We start from the raw sequence: 19845 nt of genomic DNA on the forward strand, positions 1-19845 counted from the left end.
GCTAGAGGGGTTTTTAGGTTGAATGTTAGTCTAGCAGTCTGCCAGACTTATTGATCCTTTGTCTGACAGACTGAGGTTTGAACAAGTTGGAATCTATGGCCTCATACAAGGCCCTGAAAATCCGTTATCTACGTTTTTTATTCATAAATCAATTAGGCTCATTAGGGTGGTACTGAAAAAATAATTCTCAGACTCTTCCTTAAGTCAATTGGTTAACTCTCATACAAATTCTCAAATGATCTACTCAATTCCATTGTATTTGGTAATAAATTTGGAAAGAGATGTTGAAATAAAAAAAAAGAGAAAACTCTTGGGTGTATGAATAATTAAAAAAAAATTGTAATATAAAATATATTTCAAAAACAAATGTGGACTGACGCTTAAAATAGCTGCAAAAAGTGGGATGATATTTTATTTAATATTTGGTTTGTAAATGACTGCCAGATGTCTCCATAGACAACAGAGAATATCAGCAAATACTTAGTATTTTGATATTTGATATATATAGCCTGGTCTGTGTTCATTCTACTTCCTGTGAAAGAACATCTGTCGACAAAACTCTTTATTGCTTTGTGTGTTTTTAATATGATAATATTTTTATTTTATAATATTTTTTGTAGAAAATAGTTAAATGTAGAAAATAATAAAAATAATATATAGTTGGACAATGTCATCCAAAACCCTTAAACAATTGTAAAAATGAACCTTCAGCTAGTTTTTTATTAATTTAATACTCCAATAGAAGGTGCTATTTATGTGCAGGTGTCACAAAGCACACAAAAATATATAATATTCAGAACTCAAAGGATATAAAAACAGAGGTTAGCCTAGAAGTAATAAATGAAATGAATAATATCATGGAAAAAAAACACCCAAAACTACCGATTAGTCAACAAATGGGGGGTAGCTCCACTTAACAGGAAACGCATACAATCATAACAGGCATATTTGAATGCATACAACTGTTCCACATTAGGCAAAATCATATAGTCCCACTTTAGGACATGTTTCCTAAAGTGGGAAATTTTGATTTAAAATAACAAATATCGAGTTTATTTACAACATAATATATTTTTTTATATATAATATATATCCTTAACATTAAGTTTGTCTAAACAGTATGTCTCTGTCCTTTGGGTGGTCTTCACACTTAGTACTTCCTGTTTGAAGATTGTATCATTCTAATCTATGATTGGACATTTGACAAGTCATATTATTGTGATCACATGGCATCACAACTTGTGTTAACCCTTAGTTTTATTGACTTTCATTTGTTGTAGGAAGACCTATATCGACTGGAGCTTAGATGTCCCACATTTGGCTAATTCACCCTACAGCTCAAATTTGGTAGCCCATGGAATAAGTTAACTCTGAAAGTATCAGCGTTCAGGATCTGTTTTGGAGTATTATTACAAGATAGTAGTCTACAGACAACCCCCATCACTGCATAACATAAAGCCAGAATTGTGATATTGGTTTGGGTCACCAGAGGTCAGCATTGTACGCCTTGCGTTCTATTGCTGTCAACGAGCATCCTGCAATATAAAGCAGGATGCACTACAGGCTGATGTTTTTATATGTTCACCAGTCAGATGTCGTTGATTTTAAAGGGTAATTGTCGTACTCTAGTCGATTCTAGGTCAGGTTTACGGACCGGGTTTTCTAAGATGAGCTCCACCGTGGTTTGGGATGCGCAGTGGGCTCTGTAGCCGCTGCTGACTGGGACTGCTGCAGTGTAAACAAGACTCTGCGAGGCTGCAGCGCCGCCGTCTGTGGGCGAAAACACAACGACACAGTATCATTGGCAGCCTAGTTCACTTCTCAGTTTAAACGAGAACAGTTGTATGAAGAATCCTAAATGGGTTTGTTAGTGCGCAGTAAGTTTTTATGCAGCAGTGGATGTCTTTGTTTCATTTAATTCGACTTGATATGTAGGCTACCTCGCGACGCTTATTTATTCAGATGGACTTCACACCCAAAGAAGTATCGGGAAATGACTGACAACCAGGAAACCCCAGATGCTGAGGATAGTAGTCCGTCCGGGGGCGCGACCTTGCCGCTCCGGCCGCCAAGCGAGCGCCTCTCATGCCCCAAGAGCAGCGTCTGCTCTCGCTCCTACTTTGTTGTAGTGATGGTGTTTTTTCACGTCTACATCATTAATGTTATTGTGCTGCTATTCTACGTGCATTACAGCAGCGGACAGGAAGATGCCAACCGGAGTCGTGATGCTCCCCGCCGTGACCAACAGCGCACTGAGTCGGGACGTCCGCCATCAAAGCCCGACTTTCTGCGCGATGTTTCTCTGACAAGAGTCGAGGGAATACGGGTGAGTTACTCCATGATTTACTCTCTTAACATCTCTTTCACACACACTTAGATCTAGGGAATCCACAAATCACTGCTCTGGCTATTCTTTCAGGTGGGACATGTGCAGAAGGTGTCACTGGTGCCAGGCAAAGTGCACGAGATGCGGACTCTGAGTATGAAACCTCTGCTGTTTGGTAAGAGCCAAAACATTCACTTAACAAATTTGCAGCGCACACACACGCGAGTCTCTAGTGGACAAACAAGTTCACTCTTCTGTTAATGAAACAGACTAGGTTGCATTTACCCATCACTTTAATCGTCATCACAAATACTGTTTAAACATCCACAGACCAGAGTATGTATACAAGTGGCTATGTAAGCTCAGTCAAGGCCACATGAAATAGTCCTGAGGCTAATACTCAGCTCTGCACAACAGACCCAATTAAATGGCTGCAGCTAAGAGTAGACTAGTACATTTTGTCAGTAGATGCAAGTTATCCTACATTAAATTTGTAGAAACATTTTGATGTGTAAAAATGTAAAGTCTATTTTCTTGTTTTCCCCAGTTCTTTTCATTAGAGTTTTGTTATTCTACTTGAAAAGCTTTAGCTGTATGGGTAGGTCAGTGTTAATATCAATGGTTCCCCTTGGCAACAGTAGGTCTGCAAAACTGGTAGCTGATCAAATGATTAGGACCTGTCTCGGATACAAAACAGACTGTTTAGTAATGGCTGAATTGATGATCATTTTCTCTATTTTACTTTACACAAAAATCTTAAAAGTCTGTCACAGTTTCATGGAAGCCAGCGTGGTTAAGCAAACATTTTCAACACAAAACAATGAGTGATGAACCAGAATCAGTGGAGACTGTGCTGAAAATAATAAATTGTCACCTGATTGTTTTTTAATGCAGGTGAACTTATTTAGAAAAAAACAAATACTCACTTCAGCTTAAGTTAACATGCAAGTAGAGCATCTGAAAGAAAATTATAACGGTTGAGTATATATAACTGCAATTTAGTGGATATTAAGTTTTCAACAGAGTTACAGTAAAGCTGCAATCATTGGATTTTGTCATAGGACATTTTTCCCCCTCTGTTTATGACTATTTATTTCTGCAGAGATCCCTAATTTTTTGTCTGAGGATGAGTGCCGTGTTGTGATGCAGCTTGCACAGCTTAAAGGTCTCATGGAGAGCCAGCTGATGGTGCAAGAGGGGCAGGAAGAGCTGGCCAAAGAGCTCAACTTGAGCCCAGAGGAGATCTTCAACCTTCTGGATATCAACCAGGACGGACAGTTGCAGCTCCATGAGGTGTATGTCAGTTTGTGGACTGTGAGCACACAGGCTCCAGTGTATGGCATCTATGCACTGCATATATGCACTCCATGTATGTTTCTAAGCTCACATTCGATTAAGTCATTCATATTTTACTGTCGCCGCTCTGACAGATACTGACTCATTCTAGAGTGAGGGACGGCATCTGGCTCACACCAGAGAATCTGCGAGAAATCTACGCTGGACTCAAAGCTGACAAGGATGGTAACGGTAAGAGATCACTTACTGGTATGTCATCATTTAAGTGTCTAAATTAAGAGTATAAAAACATTAAACATTATATTGAATAATATGTTATGTTTATTCATATTTTTAAGAAGGTATTTATAAGAGTTTTAATATTTTTTAACACATCTTTAGAATTGTAGTTTTAGTAGTCCAGGAGAGTCAAACAGGGGGAAGGGTGTTTGCTTTAATGTTTGGCTGTTACATACTTTTTCTCCATAAAGGACATTGATGACCTCTTGGATTGCTGTATTTGAAGGATTTTTAAACAAAAAGCTTTTCTTTTTTTTTTTCATGATTTATTGATATCATTGAGAATTTAAGTATATCCAGTGTCATGTATTCACCTGATTGTAGAGTACATAAGTGATACAAAGCATTTGGACAATGAGTCTTCAACCCATATCGGCATTCATTTAAACATGTCTTATTGGAATCCACAGCTCTTATTTAAACTAAGATCTGTATTAACTTAAACTTTACTGCATGTTATAAAGCTGTAAGAAAAAACTAATGTCCCTGGACAGGTAGTTCTAATGTTGAAAACTGGGCTCCTGCATTCTTCTGTATATGGTCGCTAATTGCTATAATGACAGAATATTTATGAATGATGTCAGTTGTGCAAAAACAAAAGTTAAGTATAGACTGAATCAGAATTATTTTTACACTGTCCTATTTTGGACAGGTTTGCTGAGTCTAGAGGAGTTCACACTTCTGAGCAGTGATGCCTTCCAGCGCTTCCTGATGCAGCAGGGCGTGAAAAGGAGTCAGCTGGTTAGGAACAGCAGACACACATGGCTGTACCAGGGCAAGGAAGCACACCAGGTCCTCCAGGACATCAAGACCAGGTAGAAAGTCGAAATATGTTCTCTGATTTAACATTAAGAAGTATCTAAGAAAAAAAAGGGGCTTTCTAATACTTTACAACTTCCAGATTGTTTTCCCACTTTTTTTTTTCTTTTTAAAAAGGGTAACTCGCCTCACTCGGCTCCCACCGTCATTGGTGGACCTTAGTGAGCCTCTTCAGGTGGTTCGCTATGAGGAAGGAGGACACTACCACGCCCACCATGACAGTGGACCTGTGTATCCTGAAACCGCCTGCACACACACACGGCTCGCTGCAAACACCTCCACCCCTTTTGAGACTTCCTGCCGGTGAGATCACTTAGGTGCATGTCGTTGAAAGAGGCTGACATTTCTCAACCAAAAAACAAACTGAAAAGTCAAATGTATCTGTCCAGTGTGATTACTAAACTGATCACTGACATCCCATCATGACAGCTTGCATGTGAGCTTGTGTGAAGCCATATTGTGAATGTAGAAGAGTTTGTGTGCTTGGCACTTGTTTTCAAGTGTCTGTACAGTATATGTGTGTTTCTGTGTTTGCACCATACGTGTGTGTCAATTTAAATCTGTGTTGCACACCCAGGTACATCACAGTTCTCTTCTACCTGAACTCTGTTGAGGGGGGTGGGGAGACCGCATTCCCTGTGGCAGACAACAGGACCTATGATGAAGTGGTGCGTAACTGTGTGTGGGTCCTGAAGTGTGTACAGAGAGCCCTGTAAAAGTATTGTGTACATACTCTGCATGTCTTTCATATCTGTGTTAACTCACAAGTTTTTCAGCTTGTGCATGGCTCTAACGCTAAACAGAGTGCGTTACTCAGTTTGGTTGTGTGTTTCAGGCTCTCATACAGAACGACATTGATCTCATGGACACCAGAAGGAATTGTGACAAAAGTAATCTGAGGGTGAAGCCTACAAAAGGGACAGCTGTTTTCTGGTACAACTATCTCTCTGATGGAAGAGGTAGGCAACAGATGAAAAGTTAAGGAACAATTTAGGAATATAAAGTTGCAGGAACAATGTAAATCAGCAGGCTCTATATTATTTACTCTTCATGTAAAACATATTTTACATTTTTCTGGTACACACACAGTGAACATGATATCCCATACTTAAAATGCAAAGAACAAGTCTATGTTACATATAATCACAATATCATGAAAAAAATAAAATAAACAATACCATAGTCATGGTAGCAGCTGCTGGCTGTTTGTTCACACAGTGGCGTTTTGAGCTAAATGTCCGCATGTTAACAAGCTCATGGATAAAACAATAACACCTTGATGTTCATCATTTGTTATATTTATAGCATGCAGTATTCCAGTATTTGCTACTTAGTCCTTAAAGCTAATGGAAATGTCATACTTTGTCTGGATCAACATTGCCATCCTAGGGGACTTTCAGCTCTCCTGCCAAAAATGCAGAATGTGAAATTTATTTGTGATATTTATTTTTTCATGCTCCATGGGACAAGCTCAGGCCCAGGGTTGATGTTTCAATAAGATTAAAGCCCATGTTGGTGAGGAAAGATTTAAAAAAAAAAATTCAATCAATCAATAATAATATTAGTAATACTAATAGTAATTCAAATCAGTGCATTCAACTATATTTATTTGATTAACTATTCATTGTCCGATGACAGATACAATTTAGCTGGGGGAGTAAAACTGTTCAAATATTTCAAGCCTCGTGTTTGATGGTCAAAACATGAGTCCTTTCAAAATACAGAAATGATATTAAGGACAACAACATTCAATTTGTTTTTTTTTTCTCCCTCAATAGGTTGGGTAGGAGAACAGGACGAATATGCGTTGCATGGAGGCTGTGTGGTGACACATGGCACCAAGTGGGTCGCCAATAAATGGATCAACATTGATCCAGATTACCAGCGGCAGGCTCGCTACCAGCAGCTGGTTTCCCAGCAGCCAGAGGATGACGATGACGAGGGTCTGCCCCTGAACCCGGAAACACAGAGTTCTGATGTTCATCAAGACTTGTAGCTTTTAAACCAAATTTATATTTATAGAAAAATAAATTCTACCTAGCCTTCTTCAGTCCTGTGCACAAATTTTTCACACACCCCCTGTGGCCAGTATGTAGAGACAAGATTTATTCAGGGAACGAGGTCACAGGGGCTTTATGCAACTGTAAAAAAATGCTGTTGTTAAATGTTGCTTGGATATTTTTATCCTGTTCACTTTTTCATTAGTCTGCTAATTATAATAATTTCCCATCAAAGGAATGTTGCACTAGAAACTCATTTAAAGCAACAATATGTAGGTATTTGGTTTGGTTCGCTGTGAGGCCCAGAGGAGCGTAAATGCACTGTCATAAGACTCACATAGTGCACAGTGCTGTTAGCCTCCCCTCTTTGACAACGTGCATTTGTGAACAAGCAGATGAAGTGAGGCCGGCAAAGACGCTGCAAGAAGCTAAACAACCATGTGGACTAGGTAGGTTAAGGTGGTAATGTCAATTTAAAAGGTATTATATTTAAGTAATATTATCAGATTTTGTGCTATTGAATCAACCTTTGATACAGCTATTTAAAGGTGGAAAAGTTACATATTGTTGCTTTAAGAAGTCGAGACAAAATCAATCCTTTGCATGCATTAGCGTTTGCTGTTGCTTTGAGCAAAAATTGCACTTGAATATGGAAGTGGCTGCTGTAAACATGTCAATGTCCTTCCTTGTTGTTGCTACAATGACCAAAAAAAGGCTCACACACTGTCAGTGTGATGCATGTTGCCTTGTCTTTTTTCCTTGAATTTATTCAGATTTTCTGCCAGATTATTTTTTAGAAGGGTGATATTTGAATGTTTCATTTGATTTATTGAATTATGTATTTTTTCCCCTAAGCTGCACTGTATCACTCTCCCACACGGAATAAAAGTTTAAATCAGCTTGTATGTCTTCAGCTTTTATCTTTCTCTTTTAAAGTAAGTATGAATAAGTATTGACATATATGAACATTCAAATTAGAGCCCCGAATTATATTTTATTAGTGAGTGATAGTATTTGTTTCATTGTAAGCTCTGAGCATTTGATTTGTAGTATTCCCATCCTTAGTGCTGCATCCCCCGTTAGTTTGTAGTCCTTAAAGTTTTGTGCCCACATATGTGTCCTGAAATCAAACAGATTTAAAAAGTTGTTTAGCGTAAGTCAAATGATTACCGTTTTTTAAAAATAATTTCTGTATATGTATCAGTCACACTTTGATTGGCTTGTTTATAGCTGATAACTATTAACCAATATGTCAGTATAAAATGTGCTTACATAAAAACAAGCAGATGTTCTGTATATTCAATTACTTGACATTTGAGTATTAACATTGGTACTTCCAAATATGGTGAACACTAGCAGCGTATACTCACCACTGACAGCTCGTATCTGGGGAATGATGTCGCTCCACGATGGTTGAGACAGTACAGCACAGCATCGTGGACAGAGGCAAAAAGGCGTCTCTTTGTTATCGTCTCAGAGAAGAAGAAGCCTCGCTCTAACTGTTCCACCACCGAGGCTGAGGAGAAACAAGAGCCATGATGTTATTGAGTCTGTTGTTCCTGTAATGAACTTGAGGAAGTGCGATGGTATTCACTGACCTTGACAACCAGCCAGGTAGATATCCACATCAATCTCACTGAAGTCCAGGAAAATCTGTCAATATAAAAAAGTTTGAAAATGTCACAAAATCTGTTGTAAGACTTCTATTCCAACAAATGTCACTAACCCAAATTAGACCAATCATTTATTTTGCATTGAATCATCAAGGTTAATATAACTTAGAAAGACACACCACCCTCAGTGTCAGTGTTTAAATGACACTAAAAGAAAAAAAACTACCGTTTCAGTTGCTGGGCAATCTAAAGTTTTTTTTTGTTTTTTTTTGCTCTAATAGACACATTGAAAACTGCTGAAAATGTACAGAATTATTTATAGGGTGAACTATGTGTGACCGCGTAAGGAAATAATTCACAGCCTGACTTTATCAAGAATTTCACATGCCAGCCCCCCAGTAAAATTTCCACTTAAAGTCAGAGTTAGCTTATGTGAGAACTTATGTCAGAACTGCTTCATTTTTTTCTGGTTGCCATTACGTTATTCATCACTTATGAATCACTTGATTCATAAAGGCATGTCCCCCCACCTCCATGTACGACAGTGAAACTCTTACTCTGTGAGGTGCGTATGTTAACAGGCAGTCAGGAACATTTCAGGGGCAGCCTGTCCTGAAATTTTATAGACATTTTCAGAAGTGCATGTGTGAAAAGGGCATCTGTCTGTTGGTTTAAAAAATATTGGCCCTATTAGCCCTTACATTTTTTATAGTCTTTATAGCCACTGTGTCGATGAAGTTAGCCGTGGAGAGGTCAATGATGATGGAGTGAATGTCCCAGGTCCACTTCCCCAGTGACCCGAGGGACACCCGCTCCAGGTCCCGGCTCAGCGTGTCATCACTGCTCGAGCCCAGGGTGGTTGTGTCCCCGTCCTGGAGCTCAGACATCCACCCTAAACTGGTGGAGTCTGGATCTCCTCCCTTCAGGTACTCCCATCTACACTGACCGTCTGGTGTTTGAGGACAGGCTGGGATGACAAAAACTGTATTGTTCTCTCTCTCGGTCCAGTCCTGCCCCTCGTCCACGCATGTGTCACCCCAGCGTCCAGCCTCCTCCTCCACAGAGATCACTGGTGCTGCAGAGAGATGCCTAGCTGCCTTTTGTGCTCGTATTTGCTGAGTGGTACAAGAAAGAAATCATTCAGACATCTGTTTAGTACTGGAGCATTTTCAAGTTTGTTTTTTTGGCCTTTGATCATCTAGTTCTGTCCTGTGTGACAGCAGGACTGCACCCATATACTAAACTTAACACAGAATAATTTGGAGCACATTTTACCATGTAGGCTAGAGAACTGAGTAACAAACAGGCTTCAGCACTAAAGAGTCATTTTAGTGGTTTATTTCCAGCACACATTACCTCTCTCTTGGCTCTCCTTTTGGCCTGTCTCTCAGCCCTTCTTTCTCTACGTTTCTGTTTGGCCTCCTGCCTCCTCTTGTAAATCATCATTTTACTGATGTCAAGCCCGCTCTGCAATCAGATAAAGAAAAGAGAAATCCCCTTCATCTTTTAAAAAAAAAAGAATAAACCAGCATGACCAAAACATGTAAAAGGAGAGGGGGACATATTTCTGACTTGATGATGAGTAGAGCTGAAACAACTGATTAATCAATTTATACCTTCTGTCCATTTTATTAAAAATGCCAAAGATTTCTCCTGAGTTTGATGTGAGGATTTGCCGTTTTTTGTTTCTCACAAATGACAATTAACTGCATATCTGACATTTATATAACACAAGGAAATTAAAGGTACCAATTGAAGATTAATGTAGTTGCTTCAATGACCAAAAAGGGCTCACACACTGTCAATGTGATGCATGTTGCCTTCTCTTTTTTCCTTGAATTTATTGAGATTTTCTTCCAGATTATCTTCTGAAAGGTTATATTTGTTTGATTAATGAATTTAATTAGAATTTTCCTACACTCCCCACTTTTCACTGAATGGAAGTTAAAGGGAGCTCACATGTCTTTGGCTTAAATCTTTCCTTATTAAGTAAGGCTTAAATATTGAAATAAATAAACATTAAACTTATAATTACAAATAATACTCAATCACAGTAAGTGATATGTGTTATTTGTTCCACTGTAATTACCTTTTGTTTAATTTCTACCATATTCTGGCATTTAATAAAAATTACTTTATTGAAGACATCATTGTTAGATTTATTAATCAATATGATTTCATCTGTAAGTATTAGAAAGAAAGAGAACAAACCTTTCTTTTCAGAGCCTCCAGGTAAAGCTCAGCATTGGCGAAATAAACCGTTGCAGATGAGCGAAATATAGTTACACCAGGAACTTCTTTTGCCTGCCAAAAAAAGCAGAAATCTTTCTTTTTTTTTGTTTCAGGAAGATTTAAAAGCTTTTATGGCATCTTGTCTTTCAGTTTTACCTCTGTGTGTGTCTCTATATCCACGTACAGCTCTGTGCCTGGAACATTTCCCAGAACAGAATATGTCGGCCTGAAAACACAAAGTGATTACATGTGCAGGATGTTTGTGTGCAGCATTTTGTTCAGTGTGTCAGGTTTCATTTGAAGTGCTACTGAAGTGAGAAGAACACAATGATGAGGAATAGAGGAGACATACATCTGAGTTCTGAAGATAACAGTAAGCAGAGCAAAGATGATGGATGCAGCCAGGCCAAGATCCAGATTGAACAACATTGTTGACACCCAAGTGACCAACCACACCACCTTGGGGATACAAAAAAACATGACTTATTATCAGTGTGGATTCAAGATTCAACACCACAGTCAATGTGGTTAAAGTTTTTTTACAGGCTCAATTTAGAATATTTGACAGTAGTCTTCACATCTCTCACCAGATCGATCTTGCTGCTTTTCCACAGCGTAGCGATATCAGAGTACTGCTTGAACATGCCCTTCAGATTTACAAAGACAATCGCTGCAAGGATAGCCTGAAACATGAACAACTTTATAAATGATTAAGCTGATCACCCAGAAATATGAATGAGGCCAATCAAAATGCATCTCATTCCACAAAATATGTTATGAATTATAAATATCAAGTGCAAGAAACTTTATCGTGAGGAAAAGAAGTAGAGTACAGCACAACCTTTGGCAGTTCCTGGAAAAGGGGGCCGAGTTTCAGTATCGTCACCAACACAACTAGAGTTGATGCCACGCTAGCCATCTACAGCACAAAAATACACAACACAAAATAATGTTTTAATATTTAACTGAAACGTTTGTGTTCAGCTGCTATGATAGCATTAGTATAGTGTTCAGAAGAGCTGCATAAGTCTATAAACGAGAGATTGGTGCTATATGATAGCATATGCTTCAATCGTTCAGTGGTAACCTTAAAGTCATCTCAACAAACAGATTCATTTTGTTTATTGTTTAGTATAAAAATAAATACATCTCTGCTTTCACAATTATGTTCAGGTAGCTAGGACCAGCAAAACTTTCTCCTGAGTTTGATATGAGGTGGTCACTCTTTGCAAATATCTGTAGTGTTAATTGATTTACTTGATTTAATTTAAGATTTTTTCAGCTTACTGTTAATTGTCTTGTCTGACACTTATCCCGCAGCAGTAGCAACATGCTTTAAAAACAACTTCATAGAAATACTGTCTTCTCTCTGATGGTCTTGTTTGCCTTTGTAGCTCATAAAGGGCATCACTATTCATTTCAGAGTGTTTCAAAACCATTTGAAAACATCTCACAGAGGCTTTAAAAATGTGAGTTTGGTTCAGGAAGGAAACCTTCTATATAGCTGATGTAATTTGTAGAGTATGGGACATGAGATTAAGTTCTCCCATTACTAACTGACTGACTAGCTGACTTGCTGTAGGACAAAAGGTTTTGAAATTGAGTTTAAGGTTGTTACGGTCAATTTGTGTTTTCTTTTTAGAAATAATTATTTAAACATCATTCCTATTTAATATCACCTCAGACATCCATAACTGGGTTATATTCATCGCATATTGATAGTACAACTATTATGTTTTGCAATTACACTGCCAAAAAAATGTGCTTTCTCACCTGTGTTTTTCCTCCAGTGGTCTCTTGGATGAGACTTCGAGACATAGAGGGGCAGACGGCGTAACACTGGAAGAAGCCACCTACTGTGTTACTGAGACCCAGTGCCACCAGCTCCTGGGTCAGGGTAAAAACAGAGATTCAAGAATTTACATGTTGATACAAGAAAACAGAGCAAAGCAAACCAGAATGTATAAATGACAGAAACAGAAAATGTAATGAGAATATAGGTTACCTGGTTACTGTCCACCTTGTATCCATGCTTCAATGCAAATGTTTTCCCAAGGGAAATAGATATGGCATATCCAACAATGGCCAATGCAAAAGCATCACTGACAACTTCTCCAAAAAGACTCACATCTGGGACACTCGGAGGAAGTAGACTGGTGCAAAGGGAGAGCAGAGGAAGGAATGCGTTTGTACCAGACAAGCTGAGTATATGATTTAACAAATAGTACCAATAAAACAACGTGAATTTAAAATGCTCACCCACTAGGAATTTCTCCAACAACTGAAACAGTGTAGTTGCCGTTCAAGTTGGCATAGGATGATATTAATGTTCCTGCCACAATCTAAAGCCACCACAGGAAACATAAAGATCATATACCCACACAATTCAGACAGGACAGTTTAAACCTAAATCATTAAAACACTGGTTATTCATGAACTGCATGTGAATTTAATTATTAGCCATAAATATCTCATTTTTGCTGTGGACAGCACATAACCAGAGGCCCCGGAGCTACTGCTGATTCAGCAGCTTGGTTCCTCCGTCTGGGCTTTTTCAGTGCTGCATCATCAGCAACAGCGGCACAGAGCACAGAGGTGATAATATCCAGAGTTTGTGTCTCTGTGTTAACTGACTGTGATGAGCTCCACTGGAACAGGCACTGGCAGCTTTCGACTGAGGAAAGAGTTGAGCTCCTTTGCTGCTATTAGAAACACCATGGACACAGCACTGACCACCAGTGTGGGAAGATGAGTGTGTGGCAGCAAGGAGCAAACATCCTTCAGAGTCTGAAAATAGAGTATAGTAAGGCAGGAGATGATTATGGCTTACACATTAATGCATTAAGCAGACATGTATAGTATAATCTTTAAAAAAATATTATGGATTCAAAGGTTAGTTATGCTTCCCCCTGTCCAGGAAGTCAGTCGTACTTGCAGGAAAAGGCAGTGTGGTGCTAGTAAAGCCTTACATGATTTAGAGCACTCTTATTTGCATAAAGACATTAAATCAAAACATTTCATGCATTTTGCTGGAGTAAAAATAGAATTAATACAGATTCAGACACTGTATAAAAGTAATGACAATCGTAATGGTCAATGTATCTGAACTGGTTTAGTGTTATTCCTTTAATATTGTTTGCAGCCAATTCTGCACCTCAGCAAACTTCCTGGTTAATGGTTAAATAAAAAACATTAATGTATTAAAGACTTGTGTTGGTGTTGCTTAAAAAAAACAATTAAAAACATGTCAGTACTCACATAGACCAGTGACAAGGGCCCACTAACTCTTGTTGGTGAAATCCCAAAGATGTACTTCAGTTGTGCAACAACAGCATGAGCTGCAGCAGCTGTTGTGTAAGCCCGTACCAAAGGTTCAGACAGGTACGTTCCTACGAATCCAAACTTCACCAAACCCAGCACCACCTATGAAGCAGTCATCAATATATTAGTTTTGCCTGATGTAACAACAAAATTTAAAAAATACTGTAGGATGTTCAGACCTGAATGAATCCTGCTAGGACCGTGGTAGCAGCTGCCACCTGCACCCTGTACGAGTCCCGAGCAGTTATGTCCATCTCTGCAGTAACGTTGGTCCCATTTTGCTTGAGGAAATCCATGTCTGGGGCAAGTCTCTCTGTCACACTACCCACCATGATGCTAAGCACAGTAAATGTACCTAAACTCAAGAGAAGACAACAGCACATGTTATTCCAGAGGATATTATTGCAATTGTCAAAAAAATATTTCTCTCTTTCCTTACCAATGGAGATATGACGTGATGTCCCAAAAAAGATGTAGATAAAAGCTGGATAGAGTGATGTGTAGAGGCCAAAAACAGGAGGTAAGGAAGCTAACAATGCATATGCCATACCTGTTTGGAAAAAAATACACCTGTCTCATTTAATAAATATTTCATGCTATTAAATATTTTCAAGAAGCTTAACCTTTTAAATTAAGCATTACAGTACAAGCAGATGAACTGATCTCCAGAGGGATGGTACATGTAAAACATAGTTATTGTGTAATAGAATATGAAACAATGTTCAAATTAAACTTAATCTTTTTGTAATACACCCTAAAGTCATGAAAGTCATACTACTTATAATCACAATGAGAGCTTCAATTGGAGACATAAAAATAGGATTTTCTTCCAGCAATATTGTCAATATGCACTCAACCGTGATGGACTAATGTCGTACCCTGCGGCAGATGCATTATGCCCACGCTGATGCCAGAGATGAGGTCTGGCATGCCGTAGTCCCAGACCGAGTACTTGGGCAGCCAATACAACACAGGCAAGCTGCTCAGCACAGTGTGTTTCAGTCTGGGTAATGTACATCTGGAAAAGATTTGAAGGTTACTCAAAGTCTTCTTATAGTCAAGCTGTTACAAAAGATGACTGTTCAATTTTATACAAGAAGATCCAATCAGACAGGAGAAAACTTTATACTAAACACAGCTTTAAAGAAATCAAGCCACAAAATGTGTTTTACCTTAATAAGCCTTTTAGCTGTTCCGTCAGAGAAGTTTGGTTGTCAGCATATGCTTTTCTCTGCGTTAACTCTTCCAGTCTCTGCTCATCCAGCACTTCCCGCTCCACTTTGTATACTCCAGATTTGCCAGGATAGTCCATTTGGCTAAATGTGTACTACCCTTTTAAATCTCTTTTAATATGCTGTTTAAGATTTATTCCAAAGACTCTCAGCTACCGCAATGTCCACCAGAAGTTGATACTACTTATCACCAGAACAACTGTATCAGCATAAGTATATTGTTTTGCCTACTGTTTAACTAAAGTCAGGATGTTGTGGACAGTGCCTTTTCAGGACAAGAATGGCAGACTGCAAGAAGCACAGAATGTAATTATAGCCTTAAAGAGGAAAAAGATTAACTCTGTTAAATTTCAATGGATTTTTGAGAGGTGTGTTTCCATCCTTCCAATTTTCCAACTCACAAGCAAAACTGAAGCTAATGAAGCATGAAATGGCACTTTAAACTCAAATGACAGCGGCCGAGCCAGTCTTTTTGAGGAACGGTGGTCAACAAAATACCTGAAATATCTCATCTTGAAAACCTTTGAGTTGTCAGTGAATATTTAACATAATGCTACAAAATCAGATGTTATGCTGAAATTAAATATGTTAAGTACAGTAAGTTTACAAAGTAGATTATGGCTGACACAAAAGACACAAGAACGATGATTGATACCAAAGAGATGAGGTCTGTTTTTTTACATGTGGGCATTAAGCATACTGGGCCTTTAAGAGAGCCGTCATGAAATCTGAATCCAAGCAGGGAGCAATGTTTCATTCCAGAGATACATTACATTATGTGACCAAGGCAATCATACAAAAATTACCCAAAATAAAGTTCAGTATGATGTTAATGGGTTGGATAAGGAAATGTACAAATAATTCCACAATATTTGTCAGTGTCTAGGCTAAAAAAACATCCATTCTCCTGATCACTCAAACTCCTCTGACCCACTTGCTGCCTCCACAACACACCATCTATTTTTGGGTTAGTAACTCAGAGGGCTACAGCCGGGGAGGGGGTACATATCTTTGTCTCTTGCTATTGCTCAGACCTTTACTTACCCCCCAGGCAGACACATTCGACGAAATCTACAACACATAAAGGCTGATGCCAAAAAAAAATTGACATTAGCTGGAGTTTTTAGACAAACAACAACAGCAAGAGGAACTGATGACTTTGGTAAGACTGACACAGAAATGGTATCTTTTATAATTTGGAGAGTTGTGTTTCTAAGAAGAGGACACATGTTATATGAATCATGATAGCATTTTCATACCATTTTGTTTTATATAAGGCTAATAATGAAAATGTGTTTATCATAATGGGGTCTGCTTAGTATGTTCATGAGCTCATGAAAAAAATCTTGTAAATTTAAAGATTGTTGAAAATGTTTTTGAAATACTGAAATGTTCTTTAATGCTTAATTTTTTATTTTTTTTCTGAAAGACTCTTTATAGTTTATCAAGTAAGACAATAATGACATCTCTTACATCCGCATGTCCATTGTAGGAACTTGAATAAATAGTGTTATGTTGATAAATTTACATTTGTCCATATTCATTAAGAATTGGACTACTCAATTATGTCATCATATGTATATTTCCAACATGTGTTTTCTTATTAAATTGCTGTTGGATAGAATATTGATTGATGCCCAACATTTGTTTCCCTCTTTTTTGTCTTTGTTTTTCAGAGACAACCTCCTGAGGGTTAAAAACATCCTTTGCAACTCTGTTAACATTTTTCTTACTGAAAAGTTAATCCAAAATGGATCTTACAGCCAAACATGGGCTGGCACTGCTTGACCAGCTGAGGAAAATGAGGGAGACTGAAAATCTGACAGATGTGGTGCTGGTTGCTGAGGGCATCAGCTTCCCTTGTCACCGTGTTGTTTTAGCTGCCTTCAGCCCATACTTTCGCGTCATGTTCACGTGTGGCCTGCGTGAGTGCAACAACAGAGAAATATTCCTGCGTGACACCCCTGCAGAGAGCCTATCCCTTCTCTTGAACTACATGTACTGCTCAGATCTTCCTCTCACTAATGCAAATGTACAAGGCATCTCGATCGCAGCATTTCTCCTTCAGATGGATGAAGTTTTCACTCGCTGTCAGCTGCATATGACAGAGAATATGGATGCCTCCAACTGCCTTGGTGTCTACTACTTTGCCCGTGACCTTGGCGCAGAGGACTTGGCTGACCATGCTCAGCACTTCCTGAAGCAGCATTTTGACAAAGTCTGTCAAAATGAGGAAATCCTGGAGCTGGAGGCCCATCAACTGGGAAGACTCCTGACTTCTGATGACTTAAATGTTTCACAAGAAGAGACTATCCTGGATGTGGTTCTTCGCTGGGCCAAGCACAGTACTCTGAGTGACAGAGAGGTCCGGTTTCTGCATCTTCCAGAGCTTCTGAGGAAGGTCCGTCTGCCACTGATCAACCCTGACTATTTACGAGAGGCGATGAAGAGGAATACGGCCCTGCTGTCTAATGCTGAATGTCTGGAGATTCTCAATGAAGCGTTGGGGGCTGCAGGGATGCATCCCACAGCTGCAGCACGCAAACTAAAGCTGCGGTACGGCATGGAGACCACGGATCTGCTACTCTGTGTAGGCAATGACAGTGATGGGATTAGGTCAAGATATGGAAACTATTCTGAGCGCAGCTTTTGCTACGCTCCGTCCACAGGTCGAACCTACTACATCACTTCACCTCGCTATGCAGAGGCTTTGGGTTATGTGTGTGCTGGGGTTGTAACTGAAAGAAATGACATAATAGTAGCAGGAGAATCAAGTGCACGCAAAATAGCCCGTCAGAAGGACATGAGTGTTGAGATCTACAGGTAAGACAGACATTCGGTAACACTTTTGATAACTCTGTATTTGCATGCTCCACACAGATGGTACTGATGCTGTTATTTTGGATTTCCAGGTACCGAGTGGAGGCCCAAGGAACCTGGGAGTGCCTGACATCAGCAGAGTACCGTGATTCGTACGGTTTGGGATCTCTGGGCGACACGTTGTACCTCTTGGGTGGGCAGATGAAGTTGAAGAACCAGTTTCTCATAACTAACTGTGTGGAGCGATGGTCTCTGCAGGGTGGACCCTGGCGCAGTGCAGCACCCTTGCCTCTGCCTTTGGCCTATCACAGCGTGGTCAGAATGAAAGATCGACTTTATGTGATGGGTGGTCGAACACCACAGGTGAAGTCAAGTAAACTTTAAACATGTCGATGTCTTAACATTTATTGCTGCTCTACTTTGTCATTATCTCATCTTGTTGCATGCCTTCCCTTAAACCATCCAGTCATACCGGATGGATGACGAGCCTGACCGTCTTAGTAATCGCCTCCTGGAGTATGATCCAAATACAAATAAGTGGACAGAGTTATGTCCCATGAAGTACTCAAAGTACCGCTGTAGTGCTGTCGCACTCAATGGGGAAATCTTTGTGATTGGTAAGATTGTAATCAACTTATTTTTATTTGTTTTATCTTGGGACACCTATAGAGGCCCAATATTGATCCTTAAAAGAATAATGCTATTTCGTGATAACTTATCTTTTAGGTGGTATTGGATGTGAGGGAGCGGACTGTGGGCAATCTCGACACTGCCTTGATGCTGTAGAGATCTACAACCCAGATGGAGATTACTGGAAGGATGGTCCTCCACTCCCATGTGCACAACTCTCACTGCACTCCACCGCCTCTAATGCAGGAGTGGTGGGAGGCAAGATTTATGTGTGTGGATACTACAAAGGAGCAGGTAATAACAGAGTCAAAATCCAACAAGTGTTTGAAAGACCTTTAACAAGTACCGTAACTGTATTGTCCTTTCTTAACTTTCCTTAGGTCGTCACGATAATATAACAAAGGACATTTTGGAATTGGATCCACGGGATAACCGGTGGACAGTGGTTGCTCGACGCGCTCTGATGCATGAGAACTATGACGTCTGCTTGGTGGCAAATCTTAACCCAAGAGGACTCATGTCCCCACCTGCAGATTTAGTTACACAGTGATGCCCCTGTCAGATCAGATCAACGTCTGTCAGGGGCAGTAGTGACAGAATTACTTATTAATGCACTTATTGCTGGGCCACAGGCATATACTTTTAGAGCAAATAGATCTCACAGCCTTGCTTAATGATTCGCACATCAATAGAGAGTACAGACAGTTTGTAAATATAGATTTTTTTTCTCGTTTGTTTTTTGTGTATCATCTGCAGAGATTGGTCTTCTGTAACCTGCAACTGTTCGACACTTAACATAATGAGGAAAATAAGTAAATATCTGACATTAAGCAATAGGAAAGAGGTTACTGTAAAATAAAAATAGAAAGAGATGCTGACAGCAATCATTTCCATCATCGATCTGCTGTATATTTTTTTAATATCTGGTTCTGTCAAAGAAATGTTGAAAAAGTTGGAATCACAATTTATTTGGTAAATGTTGCCTTTTCAGAATTGACTAGTCTGCTAAACAGTACACAATATCAAGATATTTAGTTCACTTTCATCAGTGACAAAACAACAAACTGTTGAATTGGAGCAACAATTCAGCTGAAAGCAAAAGCGTGTGGTATTTATGCTTAAAAATGGACTGAAATTATTTGCCAATCAAAAAAATATAGCAGTTCTAGTTAAATAATGGACAATTATTTAATCAACCTTGAAATTAAATATATGATTACAGTAAATTGACTTTGGCAGACTTGCTACTGAATAAAATGTGAATACTTTGTATTTAA

General features: G+C 39.1%; 3 protein-coding genes across 3 annotated transcripts; 2 read left to right on the forward strand and 1 right to left on the reverse strand.

The window, feature by feature from the left end:
• The first annotated feature begins 1507 nt into the window (after nt 1-1507).
• Nucleotides 1508-7619, forward strand: p4htmb (prolyl 4-hydroxylase, transmembrane b). The gene is made up of 9 exons (XM_020642462.3): nt 1508-2326; nt 2420-2501; nt 3429-3619; nt 3757-3853; nt 4554-4716; nt 4838-5023; nt 5298-5388; nt 5556-5679; nt 6499-7619. The coding sequence occupies exons 1-9, from the start codon at nt 1994-1996 to the stop codon at nt 6714-6716; spliced, it is 1485 nt and encodes a 494-aa protein (XP_020498118.2). The 5' UTR covers nt 1508-1993; the 3' UTR covers nt 6717-7619.
• slc26a6l1 (solute carrier family 26 member 6, like 1) lies at nt 7000-15484 on the reverse strand. Its single transcript, XM_020642329.2, has 19 exons — nt 15059-15484; nt 14765-14904; nt 14326-14436; nt 14066-14241; nt 13824-13988; nt 13200-13352; nt 12825-12907; nt 12571-12718; nt 12339-12452; nt 11407-11484; nt 11153-11248; nt 10918-11024; nt 10722-10791; nt 10545-10637; nt 9690-9800; nt 9035-9448; nt 8319-8373; nt 8091-8236; nt 7000-7840 (listed from the first exon to the last, which is right to left on the reverse strand). The coding sequence occupies exons 1-19, from the start codon at nt 15196-15198 to the stop codon at nt 7814-7816; spliced, it is 2427 nt and encodes an 808-aa protein (XP_020497985.2). The 5' UTR covers nt 15199-15484; the 3' UTR covers nt 7000-7813.
• A 636-nt stretch (nt 15485-16120) lies between these two features.
• Nucleotides 16121-19840, forward strand: kbtbd12 (kelch repeat and BTB (POZ) domain containing 12). The gene is made up of 6 exons (XM_020642433.3): nt 16121-16280; nt 16795-17941; nt 18031-18301; nt 18405-18555; nt 18665-18862; nt 18949-19840. The coding sequence occupies exons 2-6, from the start codon at nt 16869-16871 to the stop codon at nt 19116-19118; spliced, it is 1863 nt and encodes a 620-aa protein (XP_020498089.1). The 5' UTR covers nt 16121-16280; nt 16795-16868; the 3' UTR covers nt 19119-19840.
• Nucleotides 19841-19845: the final 5 nt, after the last annotated feature.

This window comes from Labrus bergylta, chromosome 5 (assembly GCF_963930695.1).
Source record: "Labrus bergylta chromosome 5, fLabBer1.1, whole genome shotgun sequence".
Classification (NCBI taxonomy): Eukaryota; Metazoa; Chordata; class Actinopteri; order Labriformes; family Labridae; genus Labrus; species Labrus bergylta.